The 26,023-nt window shown below is 38.1% G+C and overlaps 2 protein-coding genes across 10 annotated transcripts in view; one reads left to right on the plus strand and one right to left on the minus strand.

Moving 5' to 3' along the window:
• Window positions 1-8,258, minus strand: part of TEX14 (testis expressed 14, intercellular bridge forming factor) — a 159,712-nt gene extending 151,454 nt beyond the window's left edge. For 6 of the 9 annotated variants that reach the window (XR_011423251.1, XM_070227475.1, XM_023652900.2 and 3 more), the window contains exon 1: window positions 8,102-8,256. The gene's annotated coding sequence lies outside the window, so the exon portion shown is untranslated. Of the gene's footprint in view, window positions 1-8,101 lie in introns of all 9 variants that reach the window. The other 3 variants (XM_070227477.1, XM_070227476.1, XM_023652898.2) reach the window with 2 other exon arrangements.
• A 454-nt stretch (window positions 8,259-8,712) lies between these two features.
• Window positions 8,713-26,023, plus strand: part of RAD51C (RAD51 paralog C) — a 30,999-nt gene continuing 13,688 nt past the window's right edge. Inside the window, exons 1-5 of the mRNA XM_001500643.7 lie at window positions 8,713-8,930; window positions 10,851-11,109; window positions 11,963-12,129; window positions 14,381-14,514; window positions 25,290-25,421. Coding sequence (XP_001500693.6) covers window positions 8,813-8,930; window positions 10,851-11,109; window positions 11,963-12,129; window positions 14,381-14,514; window positions 25,290-25,421 — 810 coding nt within the window. The 5' untranslated portion in view covers window positions 8,713-8,812. The remainder of the gene's footprint in view (window positions 8,931-10,850; window positions 11,110-11,962; window positions 12,130-14,380; window positions 14,515-25,289; window positions 25,422-26,023) is intronic.

The raw sequence follows: 26,023 nt of genomic DNA on the forward strand, positions 1-26,023 counted from the left end.
ATGCAGCATATTTTGTATACCTCGATATTGCCAAAACCTTAGGAAATATATGCCTAGTGTGAGCACGACCAGCAGTCACTGCGCTTATCTACATATTCCACACCCCTTTTCTTCGCGGATCTGTTTTAGCACGTCCTTTTCCTAGCATAGTTACAGCAGTGCTGTTCAAACAAAACTAAAGGTAAAGACGCTCTAAAAATACATAAATTAGTTCCTTCCTTCAAGAGCTTGGAGCTAAATGACGTCACTGTGATGTCTGGCACATTTCAGCAAGCTGCTATCCACGTAACCGAAAGAGCAAGTCTGAAAAGATGAAATTTGGCAAAACTACACTTGAAAATCCAGTCCATGTATTGCTAAAAATAGACTGTCGGTTCAAACCTTTGAGCACAAGCACAAAATATGCTCTCTTTCAAATATGCAGCAAATGATCACCCTTACGTGAAAGATCAGTTGCACAAAAGCTAATTCTAATTTTGAACCGAGACAACTAGGGGAAAGCTCACACAGTACGCCCTCTGCACACACACACATTTGGAGAAGTCCCAGGGGTCCGCACAGGAGGAGTGTGATGACGGCCTTCACCAGAAACTACCTCCGGGATCAGAGTGTCTCCTCTCCCAAGCAAGAATAAGCTGTGTTTCCATTTATCCTTAAACCCTCCCGTGCTCAATACTGCATCCACAGGATCATCCATTTGCTTTTTCATGGGTGTCTCAGAAATCCAGAATAAGACTACTGCAGAATCCATCCTGAAAGACTCCTGATCCCTGCTAGACTCCTATTAGACTCCTCATCAGAGCAAATCCTGTCTCAGGCAATAGTTAATAACTCACATATTCCACATGCACATAATAAATATTATCAGTCTTCTCAATCCTCTCCTTCCTTCTTCACCGTACATTAGAATTGGAGTTTCCAAGTTTAACTGTTCCTCAGTGGTCTCTCCAAGATCAAACTAGAACTACCCTATTTCTCAAGTCTTTCTGTCTTGCAGAATGACTCTTCTGGTGTTCTCTCCTGTCCCAAAATAAATTAGCCAGAGTCTTGTATCTTTAAAACAGGAGAAATAATGCTGTTAAAAAAAAATCTTATTAAAGATTAACAAGCAATAACTAAGAACATGGAGGTGTCTAAGATAGAGAAAAAAATACAGGGGCAGAGGGAGGAAGGGACTCTAACAGAGAGGTGCAACTATTCCTGAAGTCTGACCTTTTGTCAGTCTACCAGTTTGATATATATAGACTTTCTCCCTCTAAAGAAGTATTATGTAGTTTGTGTATATATACATATATATATATACACACACAGATACAAATAAACATACATATATGTATTTATAATCTCTAAACGAAATATCTACATTTTGTTTTGTGAAATAAAAGTTAAGATAACTTGAAATCTGGTTGGGAACCACTCACATAAGGGAAAAAGGTGATATCTACGAACTAGACTATTGTTACCATCAAAGGATTCAAATTCAAAAGGCCATTTTCAGAAGATTCGTGACTAGCAGTGCTTTCTTAAACAAATAACACAGAGCCCTTAAAGAAGCCATAGTCTTCACAAGGCTAATTTCAATATTCACAAGAACTTCATTGTTATTGGCTTAGTTATCAAAAAATTTGTCCAAGACGGTCTGCCTTAGGGCAAAAAGGTAATCGTCCTTCACCCTCTTGTAGCTCAAGGAGGTTAAAGAAAACATTAGTGCTATAATCCTCACAGAAGCCCTGCAGACCCTAATAACTTTTTAGGAGAGCCACAACACTTCTTTCATTAGAAAAATATAAGGAACTGTATGTTTCTTATGTATGTTAAATACTAACAGAAGTTAGCACATAAAAAGTGCAGAAGCTGCTGCTTCTGCTGCCTTTTTTTTTTTTTTTAGAGAAAGATTAGGCCTGAACTAACATCTGTGCCCATCTTCCTCTACTTTATATGTGGGACGCCTACCACAGCATGGCTTGCCAAGCAGTCATGTCTGCACCGGGGATCCCAACCGGCGAACCCCGGGCTGCCAAAGCGGAACATGCTAACTTAACCACTGAACCACCGGGCCGGCCCCAGAAACTTCTTAGGCCATGTTACAAAGGTTGCAAAACTCTGTTGCCAAAAGCAGACAAAGAAGACATAATACTCTCACAGATTAATCTCATTCATAAACAAAAATGCAAACTCAACTAAATCTATAAAGTCCTTATGAACTGATTAAGAGAACATACACAATAACTAACTAAATAACTAACTAACCCAATAAACTAGGTTTTATACCAGGAATATAGGACCTAAGTACATCAAAGTATATGATAAAGGTAGCATTCCAAATAGGTGGGGAAAAATTGATTACCCCAAAAAGAGTGCTTAGAAAATTGGCTCACCACTGGAAAGAAAGAAAAAATTGCTTCCTTCCTCCTATTTTACATTTAAAAAATCAGATAGATTAAAATAGCAAAATTAAATTGTAAGCCATATGTAGAAAAAATACAGATGATTATGTTTATAATTTTGAAAAAAAAAAAGACTTTCTAAGCATGTTACCAAAGACAGAATTAAATACAAACTTTGACTGGATTTGCATACACAAAACCTCAATAAAGTGGAAAACTTTATAAAGTTTAAATTAACATGATGGGGCTGGCCCAGTGGCGCAGTGGTTAAGTTTGCACATTCTGCTTCAGCGGCCCAGGGTTGCCAGTTTGGTTCCCAGGGTGGACGAGGCACTGCTTGGCAAGCCATGCTGTGGCAGGCATCCCACATATAAAGCAGAGGAAGATGGGCACAGATGTGAGCTCAGGGCCAGTCTTCCTCAGCAAAAAGAGGAGGATTGGCTGTAGATGTTAGCTTAGGGATAATCTTCCTCAAAAAAATAAATAAATAAATACACATGACAAAGTGGGAAGATATTTACAATATAGCAATTAGGCAAATATCCTGTATGATAGAATATGCATATGAGAGAGGGTAGGCAGCATACGGACTAAGAGCGTAAGTTTTTTGTTTTGTTTTGTTTTGTTTTGTTTTAAGGATTTTATTTTTCCTTTTCCTCCCAAAGCCCCCTGGTACATAGTTGTGTATTTTTAGTGGGTCCTTTTAGTTGTGGCATGTGGGATGCTGCCTCAGTATGGCTCGATGAGCGGTGCCATGTCCATGCCCAGGATTCAAACTGGCCAAACCCTGGGCTGTTGAAACAGAGCACGTGAACTTAACCACTCTGCAACAGGGCCAGCCCCTAGAGCGTGAATTTTGATGTCAGACGAAGCTGAGCAGAATACCTGGCCCATAGTAAGCACAATAAATATTAGTTATTGTTTCTGATAATAAAAAGACATTGACGTATTACAGATACATATTTTAAATTAAAAGCAGCCCTGTTAAAAAGTGGAAAGGATGTATACCCATGTTCATAGCAGCATTACTCACAACAGCCAAGAGGTGGAAGCAACCCAAGCGTCCATCCACAGATGAACAGATAAACACAATGAGGTGGTATATACATACAATGGAATATTATTCAGCCTTAAAAAGGGAGGACATTCTGACATGCTGCAACATGGATGAACCTTGAGGACGTTACACTAAGTGAAATAAATCAGTCACAAAAAGGCAAATACTATATGACTCCACTTATAAAAGGCATCAAGAATAGTCAGACTCATAGAACCAGAAAGTAGAATGGTGGTTGCCAGTGGCTGGGGGAAAGGGAAATCTGGAGTTCTTGTTTAACGATTACAGAGTTTCATGTTTGCAAGATAAAGTTCTGGAGATCGGTTGCACAGAATTGTGAATATAATTAACACTACTGAAACGTACACTTAAAAATGGTTAAGATGGTACATTTTACGTTATGTGCATTTTATCACTACTAACAATTAAAAGTGGGCAAAAGATAGGAGATAGTTACAATGATATATTTGGCCAATAAAATTACATGAAAAGATTTTTAACCTCTCTTAGTAATAAAAGACAATAACCATTTAAAGTCAGTTATACTTCAATAAAAAAAGAAAAAAAAACATGTAAAGACTGCTTTAAGGGCTAGTGCTGGGGTGGGGGTAGGAAAACCAGCCCTCATACACTGTTAGTAGTGTTAATTGGTGCAAATATTTGGCAATATGACTTAAAATGAAAATGTGCATACTCTTTGATCCAGGAATTCTACTTCCAGAAATGTATTCTGAGAGAGAGAGAGACTGAGCTCACTACTTCATTACAGCAAAAAACTGGAAATAATTCAACTGTCCAATTATAGGTTACCGATTAGAAAGATTGCCCTTAGGACAGAATAGTATGCAATCATTAAACTTAATTTTCAAATAATTTTTAATCACATGGGAGAAAGCTTTTGGCAAAATATTAAGTGAAAAACAAGATACACAAATTTCTTCATAATTTAATCAGAAGTATGTAAAATAAATAAATTATATGAACTTGTAGAAAGATTAAAATAAACCAAAATGTTAATATTATCTTTGAGTTGAAGAAAAAGTTTATGAATCAGTTTTATTTTCTTCTTTATATTTTCTGTATTTTATTTGTTTTCTACAAGTAGATACTTGCTACAAGTACATATTTTCTACCATATTTAAGAGTACAAAATAGAAAAACATAGGGAAAGAGAAGCAGGTCAATTATCTAATCATCTATTCTTTTAACAAATATCTGCTGAGCACTTACTGTAGCCTTACAATGGGTTAGGGGCTCTAGGAAAACAATAGTGAGTAAAGCCCACATGGTCCACACTCTACTGAAGCTTTCCGTTTAGCTGGGGAGACATATGTTAAATAAATGACCACACGAAGGATCTGGTGCTATGAGAGCCTTAAAGGGGAGACTTTACCTAGTTTTGAGGGGGTTTCTTGGAGGTAGAGGTTCAGGGTCAGAGAAGGGGTCAATGAAGGATAAACAGTAGCTAACAGGGTGAAGCAGGGAGAGTTAATATTATAGCCACGTGCAAAGGCTCTGTTGTGGGGTAAAGTCTGGCACACACAAGGAATTAGGGGCCAGAGTGGCTGAAGTGTAGAGACTAAACGGGAGGGAGGAAAAGGATGCTGCTAAAGAGGTAAACGGGAGTCAGACCATGCAAGGCTTTTTGTAAACCTTAAGAAATTTGGTCTCTATCCTAAAAGCAAAATACGGAGTGACAAGAACTGAAACGTACTTGCTGCAGCACTGAAGAACAGACTAGAGGGGAGATGACAAGATGCAGAGACTACTAAAAGGCTCTTGCAGTACCTATATGAGAAATGGTGGGAGCTTGGTCTAGGGAGGGAGACATGAACATAATCTAAATATTTTAGAGAGAAAATTGATAGGATTTGTGGATACACTGAACACAGGGAGTGAAAGGGGAAGAGGTATTGAGGATGATTCCTAGGTTTCTGGTTTGTGCAGATGGAAGGATGGATATTCAGTTCTTGGAAGCAGGGAATGCAGGAAGAGGACAAGGCTGGCAGTGGTCTGAAGATAATGAGTTAGGTTTAAGATAGGCTGAATTGGAAACTTTTTTTATTATCATTTTTATTATTGTCGAGGAGGCAATTAGGTATTTGCATATGGAAGTCAGAGAACAGGTCAGGGCTAGAAACATAAATTTAAGAATCACTGGCATATAGTCACTGAACCGTGAATGTGAATCAGATAGCAGAGAGAAATACAGAGAGGGAGAGAATGAGGGAGAACAAGAGAGGAAAGAACAAATCAGAGTAGTCAGCTCTGCTATAGGGGCCTCAAAAGAACTCTAACATTTCATGCCCGGAGCATGAGCTTGCAAGGGAGACACAAAAGCCAGATGGGCAGGAAGGAAATCAGGAATGTGACATCACAGAAGTCAAGTGAGAAGAATGTTTCAAGAAAGTCTGCGGACAACAAATATATATTGAACTTCTACTATGTATAAGGCCTTGTGCAATTGACATTGCTACTCCAGATATATATGTTTGAGGCCTTAAGCCTTATCATAACCACGTCTAAAGCTAAGCTTTGATTTGGGGTTTTTTCTCAGTCCAAGCAGCATTCATTTCTCTCTCCTAATCCCTAATCCCCTTGAACATGCAAGGTCACCATTTTTAAAAGTTCTATGTTCTTAGACTAAAAGAAAACAAACTTTTCCTCAACTATAAGAGAAATATTCATATTACTCCTCTCCCATATCTCTAGAAAATAGCCCAGTCACCATGAAAATGTCTCCTTATTTAAACACTTAGATTAACTGCAGATATTGACAGCAATAGCTCATTCCTATCCTTAGAAAGGACAGGAAATGTAACACAAGTCAGAAATACCCAATAATGATCCTGAGTGATTACAGACACCACGAGGGCAGAGTCTTGTTTGCCCTGTCATCCTGCACATTACTAGCATTTAATAAATATTTAATCTTGCCTAAGTGATCCAATCTTCGATGTGCTAATTTTAAATAGGGATCCCTGTAAACTGTTCACAAGATATTATAATCATCAAGTCAAATAAAATAAAATATATAAAAGCACTTTTATTTGGCCCTTTACAACTGTAGGCATTAAAGAAAAAGTTTCACAGTATTAGCACTCTGCTGAGCTAGGTGTTCAACAAGGCTTTATTCAACTGCATACACATTAGAATATTTTAAAATGGAGAAAGAAACTAAGGTTTATTATACACCTTTTCTGTGATAAATATTTTATATCTGTTTATTTAATATTTCCAACAACCCCATGAAATATTATCTACTTGCAGGTGAGAAAACTCAGTAACTTACTGAAAGTTTCACAGGTGGTAACTTCCAGAGATGTGATATAAGCCCAAATTTGTATGACTTCACAGCTCATGCTCATTTGCCTATAGCAGTGCCTCTCAAACTTTTTCATCAAGTAACCCCAAATTACAAACGAAAATAAAAACATTCTCAGGAGGCTTTGGGAGACTACCGAAGGATCCAGTTTAAACTGGATCTTTCTTCAAAGTCTTATGTTCATCTTAAAATTTATTTTTGTATTTGCATTTTACTCTACACTTCATTAATGCTTGTTTAACAGAAAATGTTTTAAATGGTTTACCTGTTAAATCATTCAATTCTTCCCTCTCTAAAGAAAATATGTGAGAAGACCTGACACCATAGGAAGGTGCACCTTCCATAAAAATCCCATAGCTTTGTTTAGTTCTTGGTACCTGGCCTCAAAACCTGGATTGCAGTTGGAATATAGAGCAAACTGCATTAAAGAAATCTTAAGATGATGACGAAAACAATAATTATAAACAACCCAAGGGTCACAATACCAACACATAATTGTATAGCTACAGAGTCGACTAGTTTCTTAACTCTCCACTGCCAATGAAACAAAATTCAAAACACGACCGATTCCATTCAGTTCGACCAAACTAACTGAAGAGCCATCGCTGAATATAACACCGTCTCTTCACCCAAGACTCTGGTTGCCTTATAAGGATAAGCACGAATTTTCCCTACGGACAACATTTATGCAATGCCCAACGTGCCCCCAGATGCGGATCATACCAGAAGTTAAGCAATGTACCAAGTGGCAAACAAACCACATTTTGACCAGTCCTACCAGACTTTCCTTGCCCTACCAAATGAAGGACAAATACTTCTTGCATTCCCCACCCCCCACCCCAAGAGGAGCTCAGAATTTGGGGGTAGCTCGGGGTGGAAAAATGGGTACCAGGTTTTAATTTTGGCTTTAAGAAAACTGTGTTCTGAGCTTCCATGTCCCTATCTTCCTCGCGGCATGGTTGTAAGCATTTGAAATGCGTGGTATTTGCTAGCGTGCTCAACATGTTTCCTCCCTCAGATCTTATATACTTAAAGGCTCTGATTTGCCCTTAAAAAATCTTTCTTAAGATTTAAGCAAGAAAGAAAAGCCAAGGCTAAGAATCATCGCACAAGGTAGGCAATGAATTACTCCCGTAAATAAAACATACTAGGCAAGGGAACACTTCGTAACCACCTTCCAAACCGCCTCTCAATTCCCTCCGAGTTCTCTATTTTAGAAGCGGTCCCTTCCCAACTCTGTACCAGAGCAGGACCTCTTGAGCAGCCCAACCACTTCCTCTCAGGCCCGGGGGACCCCATGCCCAGCGCGACACGTGGACATTACTTGCTTACGTTTCCAGCTACTTCTTAAGTTAGGCAGGCCGTGAAGAACTAACGGTCTCATAAACCACCATGCTCCAGACTGCACTCGCGGGCTGGCGTGGGTGGGGGTGGCGATCGGGCGCCTAGTTCTTCCTGCGCGCTGGGGGGCTGGCCCACAATCCCTCGCGAGGGCGAGGGCGGGAAACGCGAGGGGGGCAGGCGGGGGGACAGGGGGCGAGAAGAGCCAAGAGACTGGAACCCTCTAATGAGGACGCAGATTCTTCCTTTTAGACCATTCCATACCCGAAACCCGTAACTGCCTAGTGTGTATGTGTTACTCCCACTCGGGGATATCACTCCTATTAACAACCCTGAGGTTTCCACCCAACGGTCCAGGACGCAGGGGAGGAAATGTGGTGTGTAGGGTTCACTGGGCCTGGCTCTCCATCCTGCGGTCTCCATCCATCCATCCTTTTATTGTCAGGATGTACGTTTGATGGGTAAACCTTAAGTGCGATTTGGAAGAATCACAATGGAAATGCTGTGGACCTGTGAAAACTTGATACGCTTCCACAGAGCCCCAAGGCCCAAGGCCACATGCAGCCAGGCCTTAGACCCCGCCCCTTCCGCCTTACGTCTGACGTCACTCGGCGCGGCCGAGAGCGGGCGATCCGGGTTTGGCTGCCCGGGTTTTCGCGGCTCTGCGTGTGCGCGGCTGCGCGCGTGGAGACCGGCTTTGAAATGCAGCGGGATTTAGGGAGTTTCCCTCTGTCCCCAGGGGTGCGGGTGAAGCTGGTGTCTGCAGGTTTCCAGACTGCTGAGGAACTCCTAGAGGTGAAACCCTCCGAGCTCAGCAAAGGTAACGACCCCCGACGGCAAGCCGAGGCGCACTGGCCGCCGTCTCTGCCGCCTTCATCTCCATCTCCATCTCCATCCTCCCGCCTTCAGGCTTCAGCCGGTCTCCGCCAGGTTCTGCTGCCGCCCGCCGCTGCGTTTACGACGTGAAACGGTTCCGTGACTCCACGTAAACATGGTTTGAATGGTTAGAACTGTGGTCTCGAAAACAGTTACTAATTGCTTTCTCTGCCAGTGCCTGCTGAATGCCCTGAGGATTATCTCGTTTATATTCTAAAGAACCTTCTCACGTGTATTATGTCCAATATAGATGGAGGAACTGATGCTTGGGGAAGTTAAATAACATTTCCTGATGCCTGGGCTAGGTAGTTATGGGGCCAAGATTGGACCCCAGACAAGCTGCCTTGTTTTCGCTGTTTCAAAATCCAAGGGGTGAGGATTAAATTTGAGAAATGCAGGATTCGAGATAGTGATGCGGGGTTGGTGAGCCAAGGAATCGAAAGAAAGATTTCTTGGACTCTCAAGGTCTGGCAGTAGTGCTCTTTTATTTAGAGAATGATATGGAATATCATGGGGACAGGACCCAGGGGCAGTAAAGAGCTGCTGCAGCCATGGGGACAGGACCCATGGGCAGTGAAGAGCTGCTGCCCTGAGTTGAGGGTTAGGGCTAAATTTACAAGGCACGGGTATGTGACTTATTTTACTGGAAAAAGAAAAGATGATGTAAAAAGTCATTAAATGATTTCAGTGCAGATGGGGTCTGGTTATTGTGCGGTCATATAATTTTAGATACGAATCTGGTCATATAGATCGGCATGTAGGTGAGGATGCTGGGCTTCTCTCCCTGGGGCAGCCCTAATTCATACCATAAAAATCCACCGGGTCACATAGATCTGCATGTAGGCCAGGTCACCTTGGGTTTCTCTACCTGGGGCAGCCTTAATCCACATCAATAGGACTAGAGATAGTAAGAGTGAGAAAGGGAATAGAATCCCCAGAACTTGGAGAAAGCAGTAGAAAGAAGACATCGCTTTTCTTATGTAATTCACTGAAAAAAAACAAAACCTCACATTCCAGAACACTAGATTGTTTGTTGGTGGGAACCACTGTATCCTGAGGTACAAAATGAAGCCGTCTGCGGTCAGTCTCACTGTGCACATTATACTACAGTTTGCCGAGAACTGTGCTATTAAGATAGAACAGAATTTTAAATCATTGCCCTTAACAATGAAAAATAAGGAGTTTCCAACTTGCCGCTCAAGAATAAATGTTGTACACCCAATGTTAACTATTTGTTTTAAATCTTTCACTGCCGAGTATGCTATATTGTTGGATAGGAATGAAACTGTGTAGTTGAGGAAGCATAAGTGTATTGTTTAAAATATTTGTGCTTCAAATAATTGTTCTCATTAAATAGTTTGGAGTGATACATGAATTTTTCATACTAGCGTTTCCATGAAAAATTTTTATTATGAATGATACATGCCTATGCACTTCTAAAGTTGCATCCCGTTTTAGTCCATTAAAGAGGCCATTTTCATTCTCTGCGAGAAAATAATTTGTATGCCTCAGACAACAAGATAACTATGGCTTCTTAAGACCAATAGGGATAGTAAAAGGACTCAGTGCTAGTACATTTTTATTTCTACCTCCTGAGATACTCTTGTAGGTACTCAGAAATGCTTTAGAGGTTTAGGTTTCTGAGGTAATAAAAAAATCTTTTAAGTATGTGGAGACTGAGAAAATATAAGTAAATGTCTTTATTAACTTGAGAAATTAAATAGTGAAAAGTTACATTTTTATGTTTCTCTTGACATCACTCTTGTTATCTAATAATTAAAATTAATGAGGACAACCTACTAGCCTGTTCGACTGTGTTAAATCTCTAAAATCAGGTTTGTTTGTTTTTTTATTTTATTTTCAGAAGTTGGGATATCTAAAGAGGAAGCCTTAGAAACTCTGCAAATTGTAAGAAGAGAATGTCTCACAAATAAACCAAGATGTGTTGGTACAGCTGAGTCAGGCAAGAAGTGCACAGCACTGGAACTGCTTGAGCAGGAGCATACCCAGAACTTCATAATTACCTTCTGTTCAGCACTAGATAATATTCTTGGGGGCGGAGTACCCTTGACCAAAACAACAGAAATTTGTGGTGCACCAGGTGTTGGAAAAACACAATTATGGTAAAATAAAATGTTCCCCTCTTAAGGGTGGGCCTAGCTAACGTTTATGTAAGTAATAGAGTATTGTGCTGTGGTTCTACAGTCAGGAAAGCAAAAAAGCCAGGTGTGTGCTCTTAATTGTGAGTGTGTGTACGCGTGCATCAAACAAAAATCAACCATTGGTGTTACTTAAGCACTCTATCTTGATAAATTGATAAAATTATTTTGATATCAAAAAAATGTTTCTTTTGGGGCTGGCCTGTGGCTGAGTGGTTAAGTTTGCACACTCTGCCTCTACCTCTTGGATCCTGGGCATGGACCTACACACCTTTCATCAAGCTGTGCTGCAGTGGCATCCCACATAGAAGAACTGTAATGACTTAAGACTAGAATATACAACCATGTACTGGGGCTTTGGGGCAGAAAAAAAGAGGAAGATTGGCAACAGATGTTAGGTCAGAGCCAGTCTTCCTCACCAAAAAAAAATTTCTTTTGCAACATGGTAAGTAGTCATTAGAGTAAAAAGGCAATCTTTTACTTTTTTATATAATTAATTCCTGCGAATATATTTGAAAGTCAAATGTTTGAAAGTATATTTTTGTATAATAAGAAAGTTGTTCCTTTCCCAGAGGCCTAAAAACCACAAAATAATCTTTCATCATGGTTTTATAGGCATACCCTTCCCCTAATCCAAGCATCGATTGATTCAAATATATTTGGAGCCATGGAAAGTCACCCACCTTTGTTGCCTTGGGGTGTATATTTGCATTTATAAAACATTTAGTGGCACCTAATGGGTGGTGATCTGGAGTCTGAAAAACATTGTCTTAGATGATCATGATAATGATTTGGTCATTTGACTTTCTCTTGACAGTATGCAGTTGGCAGTAGATGTGCAGATACCAGAATGTTTTGGAGGAGTGGAAGGTGAAGCAGTATTTATTGATACAGAAGGAAGTTTTATGGTTGATAGAGTGGTAGACATTGCTAATGCCTGCATTCAGCACCTTCAGCTTATAGCAGGAACACATTTGGGAGAGGGTAAGTTAGCAAGTGATTCTGTTTTTTCTGTATAATAAAAGTAATTTACGTTTGTACCCATCTCAAGCCTCAGCAAGAGAGCATTTGGAACGTGAAGCTTAATGACTTGATAATGTATGGGTGTTAAACTCTCATATCTCCCTTACAAAAATGAGAAATGCCACAACCTGGACTGGCGTTTTCTTTCCCTTTTATGGCCCTCACTTCGTGCTGCAGGAGCTCTGTAGCTAAACCTGTGTATGTATTTCAGTGCATGACTTCAAATCATCGTGCTCTGACCTGCCAAGTATGAACTAATGTTGGACACCTTAATAAAAAGTAAATGTTGTCTCAGTGCTTTCAGTGTATTCAGTGCATTCAGTGTATGTTGACTTCCACACAACTTTTCCCGAAAGTCAAGGGTAGCTTTGAAAAACCATGTCTGGAAATGTTTGGAACGTTAAGTGGATTGACCTTATGGGGCTCTGAGTAGTATGTAATTGACTTCATGTCTGTGTTAATTGTATTGGTAAAGTGTTTGGGAAGTTTTTTTGCATTTGTTATATGGAAATAAAGTGATTAAAAAAATTTTTTTAGGGCAATTTTAATTCAACCTTTCAATTATTTCTAAAATGGCTTCTGGTTTGTTTGTTTTATCTTACTTTATTTTTTGATACACAATCCTTACTCTTTTCTCTAGAAGTTTTAAAAAACGTAATACTCTTCGTAAGATGCTTGTATAGTCCTGTGCTTAATGGGGATATATTCTGAGAAACCCATCATTAGACGATTTCGTCATTGTGCAAAAATCATAAAGGGTACTTACACAAACCTAGATGGTATAGCCTACTACACACTTAGGCAGTATGTTACTAATCTTATAGCATCACGATTGTATATGTAGTTCATCGTTGATGGAAACATCATTATACAGTGCATGACTGTATTCCCTTTGAATGAGTGTAATCAGCTGGATCTCTTTTTTTTTTTAAATATTGACACGAGCTAACATCTGTTGCCAATCTTTTTTCTTTCTTTCTTTCTTCTTTTTCTCCCCAAAGCTCCCCAGTACATAGTGGTATATTCTACTTGTAGGTCCTTCTGGTTGTGCTATGTGGGACACCGCCTCAGCATGGTCTGACAAGTGGTGTCATGTCCGCGCCCAGGATCCAAATCAGCAAAACTCTGGCCGCTGAAGCAGAGCACGCGAACTCTACCTCTCGGCCACGGGGCCGGCCGTTGGATATCTTTATTTTCCATGAGAGTACTAGGTGTTCCTTTTAACTAATGACCAGTGTATCTACTGAAAGTCCTTAAAGCTACTCATATTACAATGTGTATTTGTAATAGTGTCTTAAAATCTCATTGTAAATATTGTAGGTATGGTACTAGGATAGAGAGTATTTAATGATTGGTGTGTGATTAAGCTGTTATTTTTTGGGTAAAATGAACTTTTTAGGGGCCAGCCCTGGTGGCCTAGTGGTTAAATTTGGCTCTCTCTGCTTTGGCAGCCCGTGTTCAGTTCCCAGGTGCAGAACTACACCAGTCATGGCCATGCTGTGGTGGCAACCCACATACAAAATAGAAGATTGGCAACAGATGTTAGCTCAGGATGAATCTTCCTCATCAAAGGAAAAAGAACTTTTTAAATGTATATTTGCAATAGGCAATGTTTTCTGAAATTTAATTTCTTGGGCTTTTTTTTCAATGTTAAAACTTAAGTACATTTTAAAATGCAATAGTTTTAAATTGGTTTCTCTCTGAAATATGTACCAAACCAAACGGGTTATTTTTTTAAATTCAATCTAAGGACAGAATTTTTGTTGTTGTTGTTTCTAGTTAAATAACAAGTTATACTACAACGTTTAAGAGGGAAAAAAATGCTTCTTTTGAGCATTATTCCTTTTAACTCTTAATTTGTAGTCCTGTGGAAAAAACAAGAGGAATTCCATTATGTTACTTCTATTCAATGGAAATTAGCTAGAAATATGAAGACCGCAGGCATTAAAACTCTAGTCGTGTATGTGTATAAACAATTTCTAGATAGCCTAGTATATAAGGAAACAATGGAAAGATAAAAATAAGAGACCAGGAATGATGAAATGATAGTTTATAATAATTTTGCTACAGTTTTGTCTTTCAATTAAAGTGAATGGTTTTGCTATTTACAGTGAAGCATTTTGTTATTCAAAGACATTGTTTTCCCACAGTCACCAATAAATCAAAACAGGTAAAACTAATTATTTTAATAGCGTTTTGTTGTTTATTTCAGAGTACTCAAAAGCTTTGGAGGATTTCACTCTTGAAAATATTCTTTCCCATATTTATTATTTTCGTTGTCGTGACTACACAGAGCTACTGGCACAAGTTTATCTCCTTCCAGACTTCCTTTCAGAACACTCAAAGGTATGACTCAAACTACTGAAATATAACTAATCAAGTATGTTTGAAGGTGTTTGATTAGCACAAAAAATAAGTAAATAGTTCAGTGGCATGAGCCAATTCTGAAAATCTCTTCCTTGTCCTACAATTTTATGTTTACCTTTTATAGCATATATATACACACACACACACACATATGTGTATATGTAAAAATAAATATATATATAAATGCCCAAAGTAAGAAATTGAAATAATAAAGAGGTTCCACCTCCAGTAAGGGTGGAATAGCTCCTATCAAACAAACTGTATAGGAAGGTATAAAATGAAAAAGAAAACCTCCCTTTTGCTACTGTTTCCTAGTGCCTCTCTCCAAAGTTGACTACTATTAATACTTTCTTGTGTGTCTTCTCAAAAGCATTTTTTTTATAGATATTGCACTATCTATCTACCCATTTTTAACATTTCTTAATAGGATAATAATGTAATATTTTCTATACCTTCCATCTTGGATTAGTGTTTTGCATGTATTTTGGTACCAACACATATGGATAGACCTCATTCTTTTTTCAGCTGCATATTATTTCATTTTAAGAAGGTACCTTTCAGCTGTTGGTAGGAATGTAAAATGGTATAGTTGCTGTAGAAAAAAATATGAAGGTTCCTCAAAAAACTGAAATTGGGATTACTGTATCATCCAGCAGTTCTGTGTCTGGGTATATAAGTAAAGAATTGAAAGTAAGGTCTTAGAGAGATATTTGTACACCTATGTTCATAGCAACATTATTCATAATAGGTAAAATGTGGAAGCAACCCAAGTATCCATTGATGGATGAATAGATAAGCAAAATGTAGTACATACGTACAATGAAATATTATCCAGCCTTAAAAAGGAAAGAAATTCTGGGGCCAGCCCCAAGGCTGAGTGGTTAAGTTCACGCGCTCTGCTTCAGGAGGCCCAGTGTTTCTCCAGTTCAGGTCCTGGGCACTGACATGGCACTGCTCATCAGGCCATGCTGAGGCAGCGTCCTGCATGCCACAACTAGGAGGATCCACAACTAAAATATGCGACTATGTTCTGGGGGGATTGGGGGGAAAAAGCAGGAAGAAAAAAAGAAATTAATTCTGACATATGCTACAACACAGGTCTTGAGGACATTATGCTAAGTGAAATAAGCCAGTCACAAAAAAAGACATACCATATGATTCTACTTATATGAGGTATCAAGAGTAGTCAAACTCATAGAGACAGAAAGTAGAATGTTGGTTGCCAGGGCCTCGGGGGAAGAGGAGAATGGAAAGTTATTGTTTAATGAGTATGGAGTTTTAGTTTTACAAGATGAAAAGTGTTCTGGAGATGGTAACATGGCACTATGAATGTATTTAATATCATAAAACTGTGCACTTAAAAATGATTAAGATGGTAAATTTTACGTTATGTGTGTTTTACCACAATAAAAAAAAATTGAGAGGAAAAAGTAGGTACCTTAATTTATTTAACCAGTCCTCTGTTGTTGGACTTTTAGATGCTATTATCAAGAATGGTTTGGAGATAATCGTTATACATATATCTTGGGGTGCACTTGTATGTTTATGGGATAAATTCTAAGTATTAAAATCGTAATATTAAAGAGTATGTGCATCTTTAATTTTGATAAACATTATACATGACAAAGACACTCCTTGACAAAACTTTAGTCAGCCTTCTCTGAGCCCTCTTTTGAAATAAGTCTGGACTTTGACCCACATCCTGTCTTTGGCCTGACCAGCCCAGTTCATTACAGTCATGAGCTGCATAATGATGTTTTGGTCAATGACAGAGCACATATACAACAGTGGTCCCATAAGATTAGTGCCATATAGCTTAGGTCTGCAGGAGGCTATACCATCTAAGTTTGTGTAATACTGTATGATGTTCACACAGTGATGAAATTGCCTAAGGATGCATTTCTCAGAATGTATCCCCTTTAAGTGACACATGACTATATTGTGAATAATGCTGCTATGAATATGGATATATGATAGTAAACAATCCTGTTAAGTTAGTTTAGAGAGAATATCCCACCCTTAATATCTGATCACCCTTGATATCTGAAGTTCCTCGTTCCCCACCTTTGATGTATATGACTTTGGCCTGCCTATAACAAGAATCCTGTTAGGTCAGTTGAGCAAGAATCCCCCTGCTCTTGATGTCATCTCTTAGTAATGTTCCATTCACTGACATCCTTGCCCTGCTCCTTGGCTATGAACTTGTCTTTGTTGTGTTTGGGGTGGAGCCTGATCTCTCTCGCCTATTGCGATACCCCTATTGCAATATTCTTGAATGAAGTCTTTCTGTTTAACACAAATTGCCCTTCAAAAAGGTTGTACCAGTGGATCAAAAAACAAGATCCAACTATGTTTTGTCTACAAGAAACCCACTTTAAATATAAAGATACGTGTAGATTTTTTTTTTTTTCCCCTGGCAGTAGTGCTCTTTTATTTAGAGAATAGTATGGAATAGCATGGGGACAGGACCCATGGGCAGTCAGAGCTGCTGCTGCAGATACGTGTAGATTAAAAATAAATGATTAGAGGGGCCGGCCCCATGGCCGAGTGGTTAAGCGTGTGCACTCTGCTTCAGCGGCCCAGGGTTTTGCCGGTTCGGATCCTGAGCGTGGACATGGCACCGCTCATCAGGCCATATTGAGGCGGCGTCCCACATGCCACAACTAGAAGGACCCACAACTAAAAGTATACAACTATTTACTGGGGGGATTTGGGGAGAAAAAAGCAAAAAAAACCAACAAAAGATTGGCAAGTTGTTAACTCAGGGGCCAATCTTTAAAAAAAATAAAAAATAAATGATTGGAGAAAGAGATACCATTCTAATACCAATTGAAAGAAAGCGGGAATAGCTATATTTACTTTAGAGAACAGACTTCAGACCAAGGAAAGTTATCAGGGATAAAAAGGGAAATTACATAATGAGAAAGGGGCCAATTCTCCAAAAACACATAACAATCCATAACTTGTGTGTGCCTGACAACAGAGCATCAAACTGCATGAGGCAAAAAATGGCAGGACTGCATGGAGAAATGGATGGATTCACTATTATATTTGGAGACATCAAGACCTTTCAGAAAAGGACAGATCCAACAGGCAGAAAACCAGTAAGGACATACTTAAACTCAGTAACACAGTCAACTGGATATAATGGGTATCCATAGACTGCTTTTCCCAACAACAGCAGAATACACACTCTTCTTACAATAAATTGTAAGAAAGTTTACATGGAACTTTCACCAGGATAGACATTGTCACAAAACTATCAAATCTCTTGTCTGTTCTCCTAAGGACCTATTTATTTTTCCAAAAAGTCATTTGTTTTCCCTTAAGTACTCTTTCTCCATTCTGTGGATTTTCTTTTCACTTTCTCAATAGTGTCCTTTGATGCACAAAGGTTTTAAATTTTGGTGAAGTCCCATTTGTCTATTGGTGGTGGTGGTGATTTGTGTTTTTGGTGTCATTTATAAGAATCCATTGCCAAATCCAAGGTCATGAAACTTTACATGTACATGTACATAGGAGCCTTCACAAAAAAATGAAATACAAAGTGCCCAGAGCAGAAAGCTTTTATACCTTTTAGACAAAAACAAATTTGTGAAGAATTGGTAAGACAAAGGGTTTTGGGTTAGAGGTGGTAAATTGTGAAGGAATAACTTGTAAGATAAGGATTAGATTAACAAGGTTTGTTTATACAGACTTCTCAGCCATAAATTACCTGTCTCTGGTGGTAAGGATGTCTCCCTTCTGATACTGGGAGGGTACCTTTCACACAGGAGATTTATGTCTTTTCAGGGAAGAAGAGCAAGGTCGGGGAGGTTAAAGTGACCTTCCTCCTCCTGCCATTTTCACAAACTCCTTCAACGTAAGATGTTCAGTATGCTAGGGTGCCTTATTTTGGGACACTGCCTCAACATGGCCTGATGAACGGTGCCATGTCCGCGCCCAGGATCCGAACCAGTGAAACCCTGGGCCGCCGAAACAGAGCACTTGAACTCAATGATTTTCGCCACGGGGCCAGCCCTGGATGTATATATATGTATTCTAATGCTAGTATCACACTGTTTTCATTACTGTAGCTTCATAGTATGTTTTGAAATTGAGATATGTGAGTCCTCCAACTTTGTTCTTTCTTTTCAAGGTTGTTTTGGCTATTCTGGGTCCCTTGCAATTCCATATGAATTTGATCCATATGAATGGAGGCTTGTCCATTTCTGCAGAAATACAGTTGGAATTTTGACTGAAATTATACTGAATCTGTAGATTGAGTATATTGATATTTTAATATTAAGTCTTCTAATCCATGAACACAGGATATCAGTCTGTTTATTTAGGTCTTCTTTAACTTCTTTCCACAATGCTTTATAGCTTTTAATGTACAAGTATTCCTAAGTATTTTATTCTTTTCGATGCCATTGTAAATGAAATTGTTTTTTTAAATTTCATTTTTGGATTGTTTATTGCCAGTATATAGAAATACAACTGATTTTTTTTCTGCTTTTTCTCCCCAAATGCCCCCAGTACATAGTTGTATATTTTAGTTGTGGGTCCTTCTAGTTGTGGCATGTGGGACACCGCCTCAGCGTGGCCTGATGAGCAGTGCCATGTCTGCACCTAGGATCCGAACCAGCAAAACCCGGGGCCGCCGAAGCGGAGCACACGAACTTAACCACTCGGCCACGGGGCCGGCCCCACAGCTGATTTTTATAAGTTGATCTTGTATACCTCAACTTTGCTGAATTTATTGATTAGTTTTAGTAATTTTTTGTGGATTCTTTAGGATTTTTTATATATAAGGTTGTGTCATCTATGAATAGAGATTTTAGACTTTACTTTCAATTTGGATGCTTTTTATTTCTTTTTCTTGCCTAATTGCTCTGGCTAGAACTTCTAGTACAATTTTGAGGAACAGTGATAAAAACAGGCATCCTTGTCTTATTCCTGCTCGTTGGGAGAAAGCTTTCAGTCTATCACCATTAAGTACAGTTGAGGGGCCGGCCCAGTGGTGCAGCGGTTAAGTTTGCACATTCTGCTTCAGCGGGCTGGGGTTTGCTGGTTTGGATCCCAGGTGCGGACATGACACTGCTCATCAAGCCATGCTGTGGTAGGCGTCCCACATAGAAAGTAGAGGAAGATTGGCACAGATGTTAGCTCAGGGCTGATCTTCCTCCAAAAAAAAAAATACAGTTGATCATCGTTGTTTGCATATTTTGTAATTGTGAATTCACCTACTTGCTAAACTTTATATGTAATCCCAAAATAAATACAACATTTCCACAGTCATTTGTAGATGTATTAGGCAGCTCTGGCTGCCATAATAAAAATACCAAGACTGGCTGGCTTTAACAACAAAAATTTATTTTCTCATAGTTTGGAGGGTAGAAGTCCAAGATTAAGGTTCCAGCTGATTCTGTTTCTGGCAAGGGCTCTCTTCCTGGCTTACAGAAGGCTGCCTTCTTGCGGTTTTTCACATGGCAGATCAAGAAAGAGTGAGTTCTCTGGGGTCTCTTCTTCTAAGGACACTAATCCTGTCAGATCAGGGCCTCACCCTTAATGACCTCAATTGACCTTAATTACTTCCTTAGAAGTCCTATCTCCAAATATAGTTACATTGGGGGTTAGAGCTTCAACATATGAATTTTGTATGTGAGGACACAATTCAGTGCATAGTAGTGGACAAGCATAGAGTGGCAAAAATTTGAGTCTCCCAATACACATTTTCCCAGCTGAGGTTGAACAAGGTGATTCTCTGCATTCTTGTTTCAGTTCTCCTACTGTAAACAGGGTCCTCTTCATGATTTATTTAATGCCATATTTTTTTTTATTTTTGTGCTTTTGTTGGTGATTTTACTGTTTAACATGGCCCTCAAGCATCATTCTGAAGTGCTATCTGTTGTTCCTAAGTGCAAGAAGGCTGTGATCTGTGTTAGGGAGAAAATACATACATTAGAATAAGCATCGTTCCTGCATGAGTTATGGTGCTGTTGGCTGCAACTTCAGTGTTAGTGAATCAACGATATATGTTAAATGTCTTTAAATAGAAATACACATAAGGTTTTATATTGATCAGTTAACAAAAATGTGACCAGAAGCTCGCAGAAACTTAACCCTCTATTTCCCCTAGGAGCAATGGTTCAATATTCCCTCATCCAGCTTTCCTGGTGACTTTGTAGAACGTAACTGCAAATTACGGGAATTGACTTTATGATATTAGCTGTGGGCTCCTTTTCAGGTTGAGGAGGCTCTCTTCTATTCCTAGTCTGTTGATTGTTTTTATTATGAAAGGTGTTGGGTTTTGTCAAATGCTTTTTCTACATCAATTGAGATGATCATGTGGGTTCCCCCACATCATTCATATTGTGTATTTCATTGATTGATGTTCCTATGTTGAACCACCTTTGCATTCCCAGATTAAGTCCCACTTGATCATGGTATATAATCCTTTTAATATGCTGCGGAATTCGGTTTGCAAGTATTTTATTGAGGATTTTTGCATCTGTAATTGGTCTGTAGTTGTCTTTGCTGGTGATGTCTTTGGCTTTGGTATCAGTGTAATACTGGCTTCATAGAGTAAGTTAGGAAGTGTTCCCCCCTCTATTTTTTGAAAAATTTGGAGAAGGATTGGTGTAAATTCTTTAAACATTTAATAGCATTCACCAGTGAAGCCATCTGGTCCTGATCTTTTCTCTGTTGGAAGGTTTTTGATTATTGATTCAGTATCTTTGCTTGTTATAGGTCTATTCAGATTTTCTGTTTCTCCAGTCGGTTTTGGTAGTTTGTGTCTTTCAATGAATTTGTCCATTTCATCTAGGTTATTTAATTTTTTGACATATGAATGTTCATTATATTCTCTTTAATTGTTTTTATTTCTATAAGGTTGGTAGCAGTGACCCCACTTTCATTCTTGATTTGAGTAATTTGAGTCTTTTCTCTTTTTTTCTTAGTTAGTTTAATTAAAGGTTTGTCAATTTTACTGATCTTTTCAAAGAATTAACTTTTCATTTCATTGATTTCCCCTGTGGTTTCTCTCTTGTCTGTTTTGATTATTTCCACTCTGATCTTATTGCTTCCTTTCTTCTGCTTTCTTTGGGTTTAGTTTGCTGTTCTTTTTCTAGTTTTGCATAAGTTTAGGTTATTGGTTTGAGATCTTTCTCTTTCTTTTTTTTTACATATAGTTGTTTAGAGCTATACAGATTCCTCTGAGCACTTCATAGCATCCTATAAGTTTTGGTATATTGTGTTTTCATATTCATTCATTCTTAAGTATTTTCTAATTCCCCTTGTTATTTCTTTTTTGACTTATTGGTTATTTAAGAGTATGTTGTTTAATTTCCATATATTTGTAAATTTTCCAAATTTCCTTTTGCTGTTTGTTTCTAATTTCATTCCATTCTGGTCTGAGAAGATATTTTATATGATTCTATCTTTGTAAATTTATTGAGATTTATTTTGTGACCTAACGTCTGGTCTGTGCAGGAGAATGTTCCACGTGCACTTGAGAAGAATGTATGTTCTGCTCTTGTTGAGTGGAGGGTTTTATATATATATCTGTTAGTTCTAATTGGTTTATGGTGTTCCTAAGTCTTCCCTTTCCTTGTTTATCTTTTGTCTAGTTCTATCCATCATTGAATGTGGGGTGTTGAGATCTCCAATTATTATTGTAGAACTGTCTGTCTGTCTTTTTTTTTTTTAAGATTTTATTTTTCCTTTTCTCCCCAAAGCCCCCTGGTACACAGTTGTGTATTTTTTTTTTCAGTTGTGGCTCCTTCTAGTTGTAGCATGTGGGATGCTGCCTCAGCATGGCTTGATGAGCAGTGCCATGTCCATGCCCAGGATCCGAACCAGCAAAACACTGAGCCACTGAAGCGGAACACGCAAATTTAACCACTTGGCCACTGGGCCAGCCACAGAACTGTCTTATTTCTTCCTTTAATTTTGTCAGTTTTTGCTTTATATATTTTAGGATGCTCTTGTTAGGTATATATATTTATAATCGTTATGTCTTCTTGATAGATTGACCCTTTTATTATGATACAATGTCCTTCTTCATCTCTTATAACAATTTTTGTCTTAAAGTCTCTTTTATCCGTTATTCGTATGGCCACTACAACTCTCTTTTGGTTACTTTTTCAGGGAATATCTTTTTCCATCCTTTCATTCTTAACTTGTATCTTAGGACCTAAAATGAATCTCCTGTAGAAAGCCTATAGTTGGATCATTTTTTAAATCCATTCTGCCAATCTCTGCCTTTTAATTGGAGAGTTTAATCCCTTTACATTTTATCTTCTTACTTATAAGAAGGCACTTGTGCCATTTTGCTATTTGTTTTATATATGTCTTATATCTTGTTTCCCAGTTTCTCCATTACTACCTTCTTTTTTTTTGTTAGATATTTTCTAGTGTTTAATTTTGATTCTTTTCTCCTTTCTTTTACTGTATATTTTTAAGCTATTTTCTTAGTTGCCCTGGTGATTACAATTAACATCTTAATTCATAGTAATCTAGTTTGAATTAATACCAACTTAGTTTCGCCAGTATACAAAAATTTTGCTGCTATATAGCTCCATTTATCCTCCTTTATGTTGTTATTGTCACAAATGACATCTTTAAACATTGGATGCTCATCAACATAGGTTTATAATTACTGTTTTATATAGCTGTCTTTTAAATAAAAAAGAAAATAAGAGGGGCTGGCCTGGTGGTGCAGCAGTTAAGTGCTCACATTTCGCTTTGGTGGCCCAGGGTTCACCAGTTCAGATCCCGGATGCGGACATGGCACCACGTGGCAAGCCCTGCTGTGGTAGGCATTCCACGTGTAAAACAAAGTAGAGGAAGATGGGCACGGATGTTAGCTCAGGGCCAGTCTTCCTCAGAAAAAGAAGGAGGATTGGCAGCAGTTAGCTCAGGGCTAATCTTCCTGGAAAAAAAAAGAAAGAAAAAAGAAAGTAAGAGTAGGTACAAACTAAAACATTAATGCTGACTTTTATTTTATTTATTTATTTATTTATTTATTTATTTATTTATTTATTTTTTGAGGAAGATTAGCCCTGAGCTAACTGCTGCCAGTTCTCCTCTTTTTGCTGAGGAAGACTAGCCCTGAGCTAACATCTGTGCCCATCTCCCTCTGCTTTCTATGTGGGACGCCTACCACAGCATAGCTTGGCAAGTGGTGCCATGTCTGCACCCGGGATCTGAACCGGTGAACCCTGGCCCACCGAAGCAGAACATGCACACTTAACCGCTCTGCCGCTGGACTGGCCCCTAATGCTGACTTTTAGATTTACTTACATAGTTATATTTACTGGTGTTCTTTATTTCTGTGTGTGGATTTGAGTTACTAACTAGTGTCCTTTCATTTCAGCCTGAAGGACTCTGTTTAGCATTTCTTGTAGGCTAGATCTACTAGTGATGAGCTCTCATTTTTTGTTTACCTGGTAATGTCTTAATTTCTGCTTCATTTTTGAAGAATACTTTTGCCAGATATACAGTTTTTCATTGGGAGTTTTTTTCTTTCAACAATGTGAATACGTCATCCTACCACCTTCTGGCCTTTGAGAACCACTGAATAAATATATATATAATCTGATTCTTCTTTCTTCTCTTGGTATGCTGGTAAATGTTTAATGACTGGCTTTCCAGGAAAAAAATGTACACACATATATACATACGTAAGTTTATTATAAAGTTGCTGATATAAACCATTTAAAAGTAATAATAAAAGGTACAGTACTCTACTATAAATACCATATAGCCAGTTGAGTCTTACAGAAAGCTTTTGTTGGTTTCAGGTTTTTATTGAGGTTAAATTCACCTAATAAAATTTACCATTTTAAAGTGAAAATTCAGTGCAGTTAGTACATTCATAATGTTGTGCAATCACTACCTCGATCTAGTTCCAAAACATTTTCATAACCCTAAAAGGAAACTTATACCCATTAAGGATTTGCCTTCTATTCCTCCCTCCCTGCAAAGCCCCTGGCAACCACCAATCTGCATTCTGTCTCTATGAATTTACCTATTCTGGATGTTGCATAAAAATGGAATCATGATATGTGACCTTTTTTGTCTGACTTTTTCACTTAGCATAATGTGTTCAAAGTTCATCCACTTTGTAGCGTGTGTCAGTACTTCATTCCTTTTTATGGCTGAGTAAAGTGAAACTGTTATGAAAATGTTTATCATCTATAAGTAAACTTCCTTGATTGGAATTTAAGACAAACCTGCCTCAAGATGAATTCTGTGTTATAACAGAGTCTGTAATGGTTAATTGCCCTATGGTATATTTAAAGTTAAGGGAAAAAGAATACCAAGAATTAAGTTTTTGAAGAAGATATTATAATTTAATATTTGAATAGGTTTTTTTTAATATAAAAAGAATCCTGGAGGTAAAAGTGACATATTTAATTGAGAATTTGCTTTACTAAAACTTCAAATGTGCTTTGTATCAGTATAAAATACCTCTGTAGACTGTTTAGTGGCAAATTATAAGAAAATTGTAATTGTTCCTTTTTCTTTTTGTTGAATTACTTTTTTAAGTTGATAAATTATCAAACCAGAGTACATTTTAATTATTGGTGATTAGTGCAGAAAGCATTGAATGAATACATTTATAACTCTCCAAAATAAAACCTTTGGAGATTTGGAAGTAGAACCCTAGATTTTAAGGGGTTTTTTTCTGCAATAGTCTATGCTTTTGTATGCCATTTTTATTATTTTCTTTTTAATACCAAACCTCATATTATCTCTTCTGTATTTAGGTTCGATTAGTGATAGTGGATGGTATTGCTTTTCCTTTTCGTCATGACCTAGATGACCTATCCCTTCGTACTCGATTGTTAAATGGCCTAGCCCAGCAAATGATCAGCCTTGCAAATAATCACAGATTAGCTGTAAGTATTATTAGTTAAGAGGATTTTCTGGTAAAGTCAAGATTGTATAAAACATTAATGTCTAGAAATAGCAAAATAGAGTTTGCTTGACTAAAAGCAAACAATATAGACATAGAATTTTGAATGTATGTTTGTTTTGGTTTGGTTTCTGTAAAAAATCCACTTGTAAGTGTTGTTTATCAGTTTTCCTGGAAAATAACAAGCATAATCAAGATGCCATATTTTTAAAATGGACTTTGATAAAGAAATGCCACCTTTGGTAATTGCAGTGTTTTCTTTGAATATACTTGATTTTTTCAGGTAAGCTCTTCCAATAGCCCCATTTTTCTTTTACTCTGAGTCCTTGATTATCACATAGTCTAAAATCACAGACTCAGACAGATAGAAAAATTACATGTTATAAATAACCTAGATGTGTGGAGATGGAGCTAACTTCTAGATTTGAATTGTGAAGAGAGAGGTAAAAATAAGCGTAGAAGTAAAGAGAAAAAGGAGTGAGGAAAAACTCTTTTTTTTTTTTTTACTGCCTGTTTGCTATCACTTCCCATTCTGCAACCTTATCCCACCACTGACACAAATATACATGCTTGTCTGGGAGGGAA

This window comes from Equus caballus, chromosome 11 (genome assembly GCF_041296265.1).
Source record: "Equus caballus isolate H_3958 breed thoroughbred chromosome 11, TB-T2T, whole genome shotgun sequence".
Lineage (NCBI taxonomy): Eukaryota > Metazoa > Chordata > Mammalia > Perissodactyla > Equidae > Equus > Equus caballus.